This window comes from Macrobrachium nipponense, chromosome 8, assembly GCF_015104395.2.
Source record: "Macrobrachium nipponense isolate FS-2020 chromosome 8, ASM1510439v2, whole genome shotgun sequence".
NCBI lineage: Eukaryota > Metazoa > Arthropoda > Malacostraca > Decapoda > Palaemonidae > Macrobrachium > Macrobrachium nipponense.
The window spans coordinates 48,815,245-48,831,132 of NC_087203.1; the positions used below are offsets into that span (position 1 = coordinate 48,815,245).

At 40.5% G+C, this 15,888-nt stretch overlaps 1 protein-coding gene across 1 annotated transcript; it reads left to right on the forward strand.

Annotated features, from left to right (window-relative positions):
• The first annotated feature begins 3,956 nt into the window (after window positions 1-3,956).
• Window positions 3,957-7,064, forward strand: LOC135223086 (uncharacterized). The gene has a single exon (XM_064261592.1). The coding sequence runs from the start codon at window positions 3,957-3,959 to the stop codon at window positions 7,062-7,064; it is 3,108 nt and encodes a 1,035-aa protein (XP_064117662.1).
• The last annotated feature ends 8,824 nt before the right edge of the window (window positions 7,065-15,888 follow it).

Sequence of the window (15,888 nt, forward strand, 5' to 3'; positions counted from 1 at the left end):
GGAATATAACAGGAGTGAGCGTAGATGTGTTTAAGAATAAGCTCGACAAATATCTAAACTGCATCCCAGACCATCCAAGATTGGAAGATGCAAAATATACCGGAAGATGTAATAGCAACTCTCTGGTAGACATTAGAGGTGCCTCATACTAAGGGACCTGGGGCAATCCGAACAAGTTGTAAGGTCTGTAAGGTCTGTAAGGAGCCTGAATTTTAATCACAGGGATTTTTCAGATTTCTGCGTAATCATTCTGAATATACCGTTTACGAAGTTAAAAGACAGATACTACCAGATATTTCGTATAAGTGCGGACTTTGCGTTCCATTTTATTCGTACACTGCGCCAGTCTCCGTTAAATAATAAGGAATATACTATCGGGAATGAAAGAGGTTTTATCAGTTCACCATTTACACAGGAGTGATCAGTGGTTAACAAGATAATATTTATAATATTTCAAAAGATGAAATGTTCAGATTGGAAGTCGGGTAGTAAGAAGAGTCATAACTTATAACGAATGTTTAAAGTGGAGGGGATTGTGAGTATTCTTCTAATGCAATAAGTTCGGAAGCGACTTTCGGGAAAAAGGAGAGAAATATATACTGGTGACGGGGTAGTATCCTACTCGAAACCGAAAATAAATCTTATCAAAGGCATGAGTATGTAGCTACAAACCACCTGACTGTGAGTCCCTATACTGAGTAAAAATAAACTTTATCAAAGTCAGGGAAGACGTACGCACTGCCGAGCCAGGGAAACAGGAAAAAAAAAGGAAATTTGAGATGCTGAATGTCATGAAGCGTAGCTGGAGGAGAAAGAGAGAGACGAGAGAGAGAGAGAGGGAGGAGAGAGGAGAGAGAGAGAGAGAGATAACAGTTCGAAAGTTGGTCGGGCTTTAGCGTGATTCATATCTTCAGGTGGGAGTCTTAGAGGTAGCATGATACAACTTGTTTAATCAGTGGTTGAGATAAAAGGGAGCATCTTTAATGACTCATAGTGTCAGGGGGGTGGGGTGGGGGTGGGGGGGAAAGCTCGACTGTCAGATTCGGTGGCTATTTAACTCTTGAATCATTGGATTATTAAGACGCACACTCTCGCCATGGCTTCGAAAGTGGTTAATGAATAGAAAGGAGATTTGTGATAACATTGATAATAATTATACTAATCTTGATGGGTAATAGTAAGTTGGATACAACCGCTAGTGACATGCACATACTACCGTATGTATTAGATGAATTGTCTTTCACACATGATCGGCAAGCTTGGGAGGGTGTGTGTCGTATATACTAGCAATGTGTCTCGATGATGTATTATTTTCATAAAATGAAAGTATATCATGTCTGTGTATTCTTTTGTACACCTTTTTCAAGTGTATTCTTATTTGACTTTGTATACAATATTAATTCATGTATACCATCCCCCTGGAGATTAAAGGCTGATGTCTCACGTGAGTGTGGAGTCAGCTCGTGTGTGTGTGTGTGCGTGATTCATCATTCGGCATCCCTGTCAGTTATTGGGGGAGATATCAAATTGATAAATATAAGTCTCACATGAGGTTGAAATCAGCTGCCAAATATCCTTTTATCATGATACTCCGAGTATCTAAGCAGCTGTGTATATATGAACAAAATGAGAGAGAGGGACAAAATGTAATGGCTGAGAGAGAGAGAGAGAAGTCGATAGAGGCTATATTCGGGACGCGCATATATAATATTCCTGTAGAGTTACGCGACGTCACGCGGGGTAGAAAAGTGGAGTCAATTTGGGGTCAGGGTTTGAAAGGATGGTTTTATTCCCGTAGAGTTACGTGACTTCACGGGGGTGTAGGAAAGTGGAGTCAATTTGGGGTCGGGGGTTGAAAGGATGGTTTTATTCCCGTAGAGTTATGTGACGTCACAGGGGGGTTAGGAAAGTGGAGTCAATTTGGGGTCCGTAGGTTGAAATGATGGTTTTATTCCCGTAGAGTTACGTGACGTCACAGGGGTAGAAAAGTGGAGTCAATTTGGGGTCGGTGGTGGGGGGTTGAAATTATGGTTTTATTCCCGTAGTGTTATGTGATGTCACAGGGGTAGAAAATTGGAGTCAATTTGGGGTCAGTGGTGGGGGTTGAAATGATGGTTTTATTCCCGTAGTGTTACGTGACGTCACAGGGATAGAAAAGTGGAGTCAGTTTGGGGTCCGTTGGTTGAAATGGTGGTTTTATTCCCGTAGAGTTACGTGACGTCACGGGGGTAGAAAGTGGAGTCAATTTGGGGTTGGTGGTGGTGGGGGGGGTGGGGGGTGTTGTTGAAATATGATGGTTTTATTCCCGTAGAGTTACGCAACATCGCAGGTGGCCACGCCCCCACCCCTTTTGGACCTCATGGACATGCATAAGCTCATCAATAATGTGGAGTCGATTTGGGGGTCACGAATGGCCACACCCCCTTTTGCACCTCATCTACGTATATCAGCTTATAAGACAAGTGGAGTCTATTTGGGGTCAGGGGGGGGCCACGCCCCCTTTTGCACGTCATCTACGTACATGAGCCAATAAGACAAGTGGAGTCCATTTAGGGTCAGGGGTGGCCACGCCCCCTTTTGGGGGTTTGCCCCGCCCCTTTTGGGGGTTTGGGGTGTTGCCCCTCCCGTTTTTAGGCCTCACGTACGTACATGAGCTTATCAGGAGGGGGGAGGGGGAGGGGGCAGGGGGGGTGTGATTAGAAAAGTGGAGTCTATATGGGGTCTTTTCCTCTACTATTTAATGTGGTTATGTGGTATCAGTGTGGATTTATTGAGGATTCCCCAGTTAGGATTAATGAGCATTTGGGGCTTATTTTGATGTTAATGGTGATTTCGGGATCTACAAAGATAACTAGACTGGGCAATGTTGCTGACTGAGGATGTGTTGAATAAACAGGTTGTTTATTGCTGACAATGATGTGGTGTCTCGGATGAGACCAATTGTTGATATTTTCTTTTGGAGTTGATTACTCAGAGGTTTGCACTGCTTTCAGGAATTCTAGATGATGACATTCCATGGTTAAGAATTTTAAGGGGTCATTAAGGAAATGATTCTGATATGTGGTGGTGATAATTTATGTGCTGATACAAACTACATTTGGTAATGTGATAAGAGTTGAATTATAATTTGTTTATAAGGGGAAATTTGCAATCGGGATTAAGTGGTTTGAATATCTTTACACAGAGTTTTGGTTGTAGAGAGGGGGTGAAATGTATCTTGAGATACGTAAGATAGAAATAAGAATCAACATTGTATTTGATAGAGGTTAGTTGTATAAAAATTACGGAGATTTTATTGTATAAACATTATGGGGTTTTGTTGGTTTACATGTCAGATATGGGATTAATTGCAAGTGGCCAGTTAGTGATAAAAGTTCTCCTAATAAGTTTTAAAAGAGGGGTTAGTAGATAAAGACCATATTTATCTTAGTGAGGAATTTCAGTCTTTGGTAACTGACTATGAGATTGGGCATGTTAGTTCATGACAAATTCGTGTGTTAAAGTAGGAATTATTTTTAGTAGTTGTAGGATGTTTCCATATGATGCATATGAAAGTTACTTGTGTTCCCGCCAAAATGTGTTTAAGGCGGGAGAAATTGAGTCTGGGGCAGTCTCGCTTGGGTAAGCGTAGCCTCAACACTGTCACTTGCACTGCTGCTCATCATGTATTGAACTCTGTGAAAATACAGCTATTGCATATTGCTCGTGTTTGAGTATACCCAACCTGCCTACATGGCGCAGTGATATAAGGACCTGGGAAGCCTTCAAGATGTCGGGTGCAAGATATTCAACAACACCAAGAAGAGGGGCCATTCGACGGGCTGCGCGTAGCCGCACCAATGGTGGGAATGAGGACCTTCTGAGTGCCATGGCAAACCTTTTCTTGCAGCAGCGACAGAGCAGTGGTGCCCCCTCAGGTATGAGAGCAATTATGCCGAACAAAATGTTCGTACGAAATGTCACAAGGAGCATTTAGGAAGTGGCGTAGGTCTATGACAGATTGGTTCCAAATTGGCAGGGTTTCAACTGAAGATGCTGTGCTAAGCATTCGTTTGAACTGCGATGATCAGTTACAAAGGGCATTGGACGCTTGTTACACGTCCGATGAATGGAAAGCCCTTTCTCTACATCAGGCATTGGATGCCGTCAAAGAAGTAACTCAAAAGTCTGTGAACCGTGCAATTCTGTGGGATAAATTTTTTAGTGCACAGCAAGGGCCTATGGAACCCGCAAAGACATATGTACATCGGTGTCAGGAATTGGCTTTAGATTGTGCTTTCCGCTGCCCTCGGTGCCAAAAGGACATGAGTGACTATATGCTGACTCACAGGTTAGCCAGTGGTTTAATTAACTGCGGATTGAAACAAGAAATACTCCAAGACTACGAAAAATATAACAGTGTCGCCAAAATACTACAGAAGTGTGAAATATATGAGGCAGCTGAAAGGGATAGTGGGGCCAGCAAAATTAACCAGAGACTCATTACTGCCAAGGTGGGGAAAGAATTGCTGCCCTATAATAATAATGAAACAGAACATAGTGATGTTGCGGCAGTAAAATCGAACTTTCGTCGACAAAAGGATAGTAAGCTACTCATGTCAGGTAAGAGATGTGATAATTGTGGACGCATTCATGAGGAAAATAAATCTAGCTGCTATGCAAGTGAGGTGTGTTGCCACAACTGTGGTGTAAAGGGTCATTTAGCTAGATATTGCAGAAAAAAACGTGCGAATAACAAGGCAGCAGGCATTGAAGTTGACCATGATGACGACACCATGTCAGTGACGGCATGCACATTAGTGCAGCACTGTGGGGTCCAGCAGGTGACAGCATTGGCGGGAAAGCTACCGCATGTGCGCGTAAAAGTTGAACATAAAATGAGATGTGATGTACCAATGTATGAAGCATTTATTGATGCTATTGCCGATACTGGGGCTGAAGTTTGTATTATGGGGGAAAAGGTTTTGCATCAATTAGGACTGAACGTGAAACAGTTGCATTGTTCAAACACCAGGGTTAATCATGCAGCCGAAAAACCCATGAGAGTACTGGGTAGTGTGCGTTGTACAATAACATTGGGTAGAAATAACGCTCTAAACATAGAGGTGTTAGTACTGTGCGGTGTCTGTAGGCTATACCTATCTATAGATGTATGTAAGGGTTTAGGATTAGTGGATGCAAACTTTCCCCATCATGTTAAGGTAGACGGAATATCAGTAAATAATATTGGTAGGGAACGGCCCAATAGTGTGGATGCCAATGACGTCACCAGTGATGGGAGCAACACCCATAACGTCATAGAGTTGCCGTTCTCCCCTCAGGAGGCCAATGTACCTAAGCTCAAAAGGTGGATTTTGGAGCGTTTCTCAGGTACGGTATTCAATACTAAACGGAATCCATTACCGGTAATGAAGGGAAAGCCACACCATATCCACCTTCTCTCTGATGCAGTCCCATACGCATGCCATACGCCGATTCCAATTCCCAAACATTGGGAGCAAGAGATGAAAAAACAGCTGGACGACGATGTAAAACTGGGAATAATCCGCCCCGTTCCTACAGGAACTGCAACCGATTGGTGTGCGCGAATGGTAGTAGTAGCTAAAAGGAATGGAAACCCAAGAAGAACAGTGGATTACCAAAAGCTAAACAAATATTGCAAAAGAGAAACTCATCACACTTTTGCCCCGTTCGACATGGCATCCAGTGTACCTGTGCGTTCATACAAAACTGTAATAGATGCCTATTCTGGTTTCCATCAAGTGGAATTAGATAAGGAAAGTCGGCACCTGACTACCTTCATATCCCCATGGGGTAGGTACCAGTATTGTAGGACCCCAATGGGACATGTCTCTGCCTCAGATGCGTACTCAAAGCGCTTTGATGATGTAATAGCGGACATTCCGAGAATATCTAAATGTGTCGATGATGTTCTCCTATATGATGATACTGTGGAAGGAGCGTTTTATCACACGATAAGTTTTTTACAAGTATGTGAAGAGAACGGAGTTACCCTCAATCCTGATAAATTTCAATTTTGCCAACGTGAGGTAGACTTTGTAGGCTATGAATTAGGTTGGGGCAATTTCAAGCCAGGTGAGGAAAAGTTGTCTGCAATCAAGAGCTTCCCAATGCCAAATCAACCAACCATCACTGACTTAAGGTCTTGGTTTGGCCTCGTAAACCAATTGGCACCATTTGTTGCTACCTCTCAACTAATGGAGCCCTTTCGAGACCTCCTAAAAAAGTCTACCAGTCGAAAGGTATACTGGGATGAAATGTTACAGAATGCATTCGAAAAGACTAAAGAAATTTTATGCAATTTGATTGGGGATGGATTGGCCTATTACGATAAATCTAGGCGAACTGCGGTAATCACTGACTGGTCGCGTGATGGGATGGGATATCTGGTGTTACAACAACATTGCAGTTGCGAAGAGGATAAAGTCCCATTTTGTTACAAAGGGGGATGGAAGCTTGCCCTCTGTGGAAGTAGACATTTAACCTCGGCAGAAGTCAATTATGCAGTCGTTGAAGGAGAGGCTGCTGCCGTGTTATGGTGCTTTCAGAAAGCTAGATTATTCCTACTTGGATGTCCCAATATTATCCTTGTTACTGACCACCGTCCGCTGGTCAAAGTGTTTGGTGATAGAGAATTGAAAGACATTGCAAATCCTCGTTTGCTTCAATTAAAGGAAAAAAACATTACAATACAGTTCACAGTGAAATACATTCCTGAGAAGAAAAACTCAGCAGCCGATACTCTTTCAAGATACCCAGTAATCAGAAGCCCAATAAATGCGAGTGACAGTGAGATGGGGGAGGAGGTTGAGAGTTCGTGCGTTGCAGCGTTGATCACGTCGCTGAGTGATGACGTCATAACCCTCGACTGGAATTCTGTTAAAAAAGCTGCTGAAAGCGATGTGGAATATCAGCTGCTAAAGAGTATGGTAGCCGCAGGTTGTTGGCCGGTATCAAGAAATCTAGTCTACTCCAGCATAAAGCTGTATTTTAACGTACGGGACCGACTTGGCATCGTGGACGAACTGGTTGTGTATTCATGATGAAGGGCACATACATCTAGTAATACCTGTGTCACTACGAGACCGAGTTGTCTCTAACCTACACTCAGGCCACCAAAGCTCTGATTCAATGATTCGTAGGGCACGACAGGCTGTGTATTGGCCTGGGATGGAGGGTCAACTGAATCTCAAGAGGATGCAGTGCAGAACATGTGACGTCATCGCTCCATCCCAACAAAAGGAACCGCTATTGCCTACCCCACCACCTGAATATCCTTTTCAACAGACGGTCACGGATATGTTTCAAATATGTGGAAAACAATATCTGGCATATGCAGATAGGCTTACTGGTTGGCTGGAAATTGCCTTCTTCCCAAGTGGTGCTACTTCTGCTAAGTTGATCCCACTCTTCCGACGATACTTCATGCAGTGGGGTGCCCCGGAAGAAATCTCCCTCGACGGTGGCACCAATTTGGTAAGCACTGAAATGGCTAGCTTCCTACAGAAATGGGGGGTTAGGATGAGAATATCCTCAGCCCATTACCCCCAATCCAACAAGAGGGCAGAGGCAGCAGTACGTACAGCAAAAAGAACCATTCAAGATAACACAAGAAGCGACGGAAGCCTCGACACAGATAGTTTTGCAAGAGCCATTTTGCAATATAGAAATACGCCCCTAAGAGACATCGATAAATCGCCGGCACAATTAGCCATGGGACGACAACTCAGAGACTCAGTCCCCATGATTAAAAGCTACCATAAGATAACAGAGCAGTGGGCAGACATTATGATAGACAGAGAGGAGAAGATGGGTACACACTTGAGAAATGTCAAGTTCCGTCATGATTCTAGTGCAAAGAGACTCCGCCCCTTGCAAACGGGTACCACAGTAGCAGTGCAAAATGTTGTCTCTAAGGCCTGGGATCGTATTGCAAAAGTCATTGAAATGAAAGGAGACCGCCAATATGTCATAAAATTAGATGGTAGTGGAAGAATATCAACGAGAAACAGAAGACATCTTCGGGAAATAAGAGTGCATGTTTCCCCACTTACTCGTTCACTTTCCCCCGCTGACTCGTGTGCTGACCGCCAACCTAGAAGAGGGACGAGGAAAATAAATCCTCCGAGTTGGCATAAAAACTACATTTTGTGATTTTTCAATTATGTACAATTTGATTTCTCTTTAGTTATGCATTTTCTTTTTTGCACTGAATATGTGGCCATTTTGTAATAACTTGTCAACTTCATGCAACTAAATGTCGTCCTACTTTGCAATGAGCACGTAATCACGTTCCACTTATATGATTTGTTTTTTCTCTCATATAACACCATTTTGTCGTCAGTATGCCTTTCACTTCTCTTCTGTATAATTACTTGATAAACCTTCAATTTCATGAAAAGTGTAATACATTTATTTTAGAGAAGGGATGTAGGATGTTTCCATATGATGCATATGTAAGTTACTTGTGTTCCCGCCAAAATGTGTTTAAGGCGAGAGAAATTGAGTCTGGGCCCTCTGGGGCAGTCTCGCTCATAGATATAAAAGCCTAGATGCCGCATCGGCCGGCCGGACATACGTCAACAAGTCCGCCATCTTGGCGCGGTAATTCAAACAATGCAGCAGGCTGCAGTATATGACGTTTTTCCGCCACTATTCGCTTAATATTGCACGGATTTTCTTGTCTGATGGCTCGTTACAAAGCTTACATAATTCCCTACAAGGATCTAATAAAATAAAGTTGTTCCTTATTGTTTGAAAGTTAACTTGCAATGACTTTGTTTTAGCAGGTAGGGGGAAGGAGGGGGCTAGTTGTACACAAATGTTAATATTTACCCATAACTATTGCTGTAAACAATAATTTGAAATGCTGTGATAAGACAGATGACTAAAGTAGGCCTACAGCTATGGATCTGTGCAACTTAAGTAAAATCTTTGTCTCTCGAAGTGCTCTGTTAAAAAATCCCCCAATATAATTTTTGGCACAGGCCTACAAGTTTAAGTCATAAAACTGTAGGGTTGAGCCTAAAATAAACTACAGTAGGCCCTAGAATAACTAGGATTTCTGTGTTATCTAGCCTTTGCATCTCTGCCTGCTCCTTTGAGCCTGGGTGGGGTGGGGGTTCTTCCATTTTTTTGGAACGGGATGCTCCTCAGTGAATTCTGACCTCTAGACCTGGCTTTGGAAAATTTAGCAGGTATCAAGAGACCTCGTCTAGTGGCAAAAGTGACCTATCTCTAGACCTAATTTTATATGGTGAAATAATTATATAGAACTTAAATTTTCACAAAAATACCTTTAATTTGCTCAGACTAAGATATATCATTATGGCAAGCATTAACAGTTCAATATAGCTCATCTCTAGACCTGTGTTGTCAAGGACCCAAATTATTATACCTTATTTGGGATAAGGGCCTGGGCCATCTCTATACTTCTATAGACCAAAATTGCCAAAATGAGCCAATCCTGACGAGCAACCCTGTATACCCGGTCATAGTAACCGTCCCCCCCCCCCCCCACCGAGCCTTTCAGCCTAGACCACAATCATAAGGCCAGTCTAATTTTTTTTCAGCTAACTGTTCATTGGTTTGGTCACACATGTATAAATTTAAAGCTGTGGGTGGCCTTATGGGTCATTAAGCCTATACTTTGAAGTAACAACTCTCAAAATATATTGCACAATGATTTATTTTCATGATATTTGTTCTTACATTGAATGTATATATAACATTTATTGTACATCTGTGCATTTATTTATAAATAATCCCAGCAATTTAAACAAGTTTTTTTTTCATTGCTGTTTCCAACAGTTTAATGATACTACATTGTAATGATAATCTATATGCATTGATATGAAATCAGCAGGCTATATCAAAACATCAACAAAAACTCATTATGTGCCTTGCTTGGCCATTTAGTTCTTATTACAAGGACCAGATTAACACTAATATTACATAGCTATAATGCAGTGAAAGAAATCTAGAAACATCAAATTAGTGTCCAACATTTTACCCTATTGACCTAATGGCCCTTAAACAATATTGTTTTAACCATTTTTTTTCGTAGGCTGTCTTATCACAGCATTTCAAATTATTGTTTACAGCAATAGTTATGGGTAAATATTAACATTTGTGTACAACTAGCTCCCTTCCCCCTACCTGCTAAAACAAAGTCATTGTAAGTTAACTTTCAAACAATAAGGAACAACTTTATTTTATTAGATCCTTGTAGGGAATTATGTAAGCTTTGTAACGAGCCATCAGACAAGAAAATCCGTGCAATATTAAGCGAATAGTGGCGAAAAAACGTCATATACTGCAGCCTGCTGCATTGTTTGAATTACCGCCCCAAGATGGCGGGCCTGATGACGTGCGCCAGCCTATTCAGCTAGCGCCCGATGCGGCATCTAGGCTTTTATATCTATGGTCTCGCTTGGGTTAGCGTAGCCTCCACACTGTCACGTGCACTGCTGCTCATCATGTATTGAACTCTGTGAAAATACAGCTATTGCATATTGCTCGTGTTTGAGTATACCCAACCTGCCTACAGTAGTATATAGACTTGTAAGGGGGTCAGTTAAGACCTATTAATGACGAAACACTGATGCACAATGTCTTTAGAGAATTCCCAAACTCACACTGAGTGGCGACAACGAAAACAACTTAGGATCTACAGTACCAAATGTTTGGTCTTCATACAGGCGATGAGGTCAGGGATCGCTACAAATGCAGGGATGATATATTGTCGATGGGTCGTCTCAGGATAAAATTCTGGGACAAATCAGGAGTCTACAATACTTCTATGAGGCGGGTGCAGGAAGCACTTGCATAGAAGTCGCGGAATATTTCAAGTTCAGCAACGAGATGGCGGTTATGATACCTCCTTCATAGGAAGACAGCGAATATACAGTTTATCAACGAGGGTGTTAGGATACACCTGCAGGGATCACAGACCCTTAATAATGACTCATGCAGAGTCGTTTCTGAATGATTCATGATGCTCAGCCGATGGATCTACAATTCATTAACAAAGGTTGTTCGTAAAACACTTCCATGGGGATCACGAGGCGGTTAAAGTTCCGCCTACACTGGAGACTAGAGGATAATGGAGAGGACGAATTTTTCTTTGCAGAATGCTACACAGTTCCAGGAGGATCCCAGCAGCAGAAGTGGCTCTAAATCGTGTGACAAGTCAGAAGACATTATAAACTATTTTCCTATTTTCCAATAGTCGAGTCTAGTATGAACAGGGGTGCATAGTGGTAGTGACCGAGCCATCTAAAAGGCACTGGACAAAATTTGTAATAAGAGGAAATCAGGTCAATATCGAGTGACGTGAACAAGATTGGAATGCGGAAAAAACAGTAAAGTGTCAATTGTTTATAGAATCTTACAAACATTGGAACAGACGAGACAAGCTTACGCATCATAATATTGCCAGCTGCATTAGCTGGATTAGCTCAGAAGTACATGACTGTGATGTCAGTGCGTTAAATAGGACGTGTACATGGGAAATGGAAATGCACAGAATAGACTAGTGCGTGTGCATTCGTGTGTTCAGTAGCGTGCGTATGTCCATACGTCCGTTAGAACAAATGAATGAGATATAATCTCTAGCATGAGAATTAATGGGGAAATTAGACGGCAAACTGTCATAGTGCCACTATGACAGTGGTAACAAGAGACTGAAGATCCGAGGAAGCACAAAGATCCATCAGGAAAGATGGATTTTGTTATTGCTACTTAAAAATGAATTCTCTAGACTTTTATATGACGTGTATTGACAAAGACTTAGGTAGTGGACTGACAAGTGAGGATAAAAGGGGATAATTATATACATGATGCTTTCGTGGAAGAGTAATGGTGATTTAATTTTCTGTGGGATTTTCTTTAATTCATGTTCTTCCATTGGGAAACTAAAGATTATAATTTTGTATATCGAGGGTTTGAATTTACCTAAGACTTAATTAATTTCAGCTAGCTACAGAGATGACAGGTGATGGGAACACAACCAAGGTAGGTTTGGCTATCAGTTCTCTCCTTTCAGTTAAATGGGGTCTTTTACCTCATTACACACACACACACACACACACACACACACACACACACACACACACACACACACACACATATATATATATATATATATATATATATATATATATATATATATATATATATATTATATATATATATTCGCAAAAAAGGTAGAATCCCCTTTTCAACGACAAACCTTCCACAACATCAGGTTATTTAGCAAGAAGAACGTCAATGGGTTGGTGATGTGGCTACGTGAGTGACAAAAATAACAAATGTAACTAAAAGGTTGTGATGAGCTACATTTATCAGAGAAGAAGAGGATGAATTAAACTAATAAAAAAATAACCTTTCTGTAATTAATGAATCCAAATTTACCCTATGTATTCAGTATAAGAAACAAAAGAATTGCCCAAGGTGAAAATGCCGAAATTATAGCGAATCCGGGAGAATGCCTAGAAAGTTAATTTAATTAATGAAACTTCAATCGACCCTTGATTGCAATATAGATTTATCGTTTTCAATTCATGATGGTAACATAGATGCACAATAAACGAGTCTGAGTCTTGGCGTCACAAAGTTGCAAAGTGGACCAACACCACCTTGGATTCTTGGAAGAACATTCTTCCCCAGGGCGCGACTTGGTATGGTAAGGTGATTGCAACTCTCTCCTCTATGAGCTGGTTAATAGTTGTAAGATATGTGCTTAAGTTATATTTATCGTGATGCATCCGTTTCGTATTTGAATTGACTAGGTCATTATCGTTTTAGATGTGTTGGCTGTTATATTAGAGTCCCTTTTGAGAAGGATATAATTGTAATGTTTTCTATTTTGTGAACATTACCCCCTTCAGGTACTTAGTTTTTGCTATCCGACCGCATATGGCAGCTGAATCCTCGTTATAATAACCATTTAGTATTAGATTTACACTTATGGGAATTGTAAATAATTGTAATATATGGGAAGTCTTTTTTTCACTTGAATATTTTATTTTTGTAATAAATCTGTGAAAATTGCCGACCTTATCTGTTCAACCCTACCTTGTGTAGCTGCTGCTTGGTCCTTTACGATCTTGTCATCGGCCCTCAACATCTGGGCAACGAATCTGTGATAAAATCACAACCCACCCACGACAGATAATATATATATATATATATATATATATATATATATATATATATATATATATATATATACATATATATATATTATTATAATATATATATCATATAATATATTATATATAATATATTAAAACACACACACACACACACACACACACACACAACACACACACACATATATATATATATATATATATATATATATATATATATATATATATATATATATATATATATATATATATTTATGTGTGTGTGTGGTGACACCCATGTTCATGACTCAGTACAATCCCGTTATGTAAGTCGGAATAATATTTAACTAAATCGCAAATAAATCGTCATGCCTTCACGGAACTCGCCACTCTGTAAAAATCGTTAAAGGGGAACTTCTGGTTAATAGCCATTAAATTTCGTCAAACAGAATTTTTAATAAGTTATAAAATGAGCCATTGCTCGAATCTGTACGTAATCCCATTGTTCTTTACGATTTAATTTCAAAATAGTGCCAAGGAACTTCAATGGAGAGCGCCATTTATCCAGGATTCGACTATGTTGCCACCTGGCGGATTAGTACTTATGACGTGTGTCGCGCGTCGCCTCACATAACTAGCACAGCGAAGCACGCCTATTGTATGGTATTCATCCTCGGTATTGTCCTTGTGATTTAGGTCAATTGTCATTCAAATAGCATCAATTATACCAACTTGTATGGCTTTTGGTTGTTCCAATACTTCTGGCAAGTGTCCAAAAGGCATATTATTCCACAAGATTCCGTCAAATAGAAATAAAGTTGCTGGCTGATGGGTCTTCGAAGGGAGGTTATCAACATCAAAACCTTTCAATCTACGATGCAAACCGTTGTTTGTTTGGACCATTTCTTGCCAACAGATTTAAAAGGTGACATTAAGAGCAGGGTATTAGTTATGGCTATGAAATTTATATATTTTTGGGAACTTAATTTCCCTCTGAACAACCACGGAGCCGTCGGAGGTAGGACAGCTATCTTCCGCTACCTATACTATGGTGCCTTCACTTTTATGCATTTGAATTTAATTGTCAATCGCCATGTGCGTAGTGTGATGAGGTGAACGGCAGTTTTCTAAACGTGTGTGTGTGTGTATGCATGAATTGACGAGGGCCTTCACCTAGTCCTTTTTTACTAGTCTAATTAATGGGGTTTTAGAATTTAGGGCTGTATGCCTAACTATGCCTACTTCAGGTTACTTCTTCATTTACCATTTCAATCATATATTTTTGGGTGACAAATACAAACTAAAAAGGATATTATCTGAAGATGCTGTGCCCTCGGAATAGTTCCGCCTGTCTGAGCCTACCGCGACATGACATCACGCATATATCAGATGAGCCACACATAAATGGCTGCACCCATGGTGCAATAGAAAATGGTTGTAAAATATAAGAAAACGGCCCTGTGAAAAACATTTGTTAACCAGGGGTGCTTATATGGAATAATACTACATACGGAACAGCTAAAATGTAACCAGAATTTCCCCTTTAAATGTGGGTGTGGCCTAAATCATTGGTGACTTGCGCGTGCAACTACATAAATACCTAATCTCATCTCAACTTGTGCAATGATGTAGTGGAGTCGATATCAGCTGACCTTTTTTTTTTTTTTTTTTTTTTTTTTGAGCCCAAGCTCCACGACTATAGGAGATTGATCGCCAAACCCAGCCATTACAATAGTCGCGGTCTGAAATCGCCAATGTGTGGCCCAGACCAAGGTATATAGAATAAGGGAGTCAGGTAGTCATTTGTGGGGGTTGCGGCTTATCCCTCCAAAGAGCCGCACCTCCTGGAGGACAGGTCAGGGCGAGAAGTCACTCAGGTACCGTTCCAATCAAATGTAGATCACAGGTCACTTCAGTCATCTCTGCAGTGATTTAGTCTTATTTTCTGCCAATACAACCATAGTTTTGATTCTTCATATTATCTGAATTATTATTTAAATAATGCCAAACAGCTGCGCCGTGTTCAGTTGTTATTCAAATAGTAGAAAAAAGGCGGTATCCTTTTTCTGATTCCCTCGTGATGAGGAATCAAGACAGAAATGGGTTCATCGTTGTAAGAGAAAGGACTATTCTTAACACTACTACTTATCGCATATCCAGTAAACATTTTGCTGACGGTGCATATAAAAGAGACCTGCAGCATGAACTTCTAGTCTTTCCCGATGCCCCTCACTTAATCAAGTTAGTGAGAGCAATTTTCTTGATTCTGGTTTTGAATTACAAAATGGAGATATTGTTCTAAGCGGATGTGTTAAGGAAATTGTCGAAAGAAATGAGGTGACTTCGTACCCACATATCGCTTAACAGAGAAACATACTTTTAATAGGTAGTAGTACGTATTTATGTGAGGAAAGCAGTGCATCTTCTTTCGGAAAAACACCTAAAGCTTTAGATTTTATGGAAGTCAGGGACTTTTGAAGAGTATGTTCTGGGAAAGTACAAAGGACTATAAAAGCTTGCTCACTCCTGGTTTGATGTGTTCAATTCAAGGGTATCTTATGACAGAAAAAACTCTAGGCATGCTCATGGGATAAAACATACAATGGAGAAAATACACTCAAACCAGGTTATGGAGTATTGTACGACTTGGCACGTTATATTGAAAATTGTGTATCCTTCCCTTTTAAAGATATATATATATATATATATATATATATATATATATATATATATA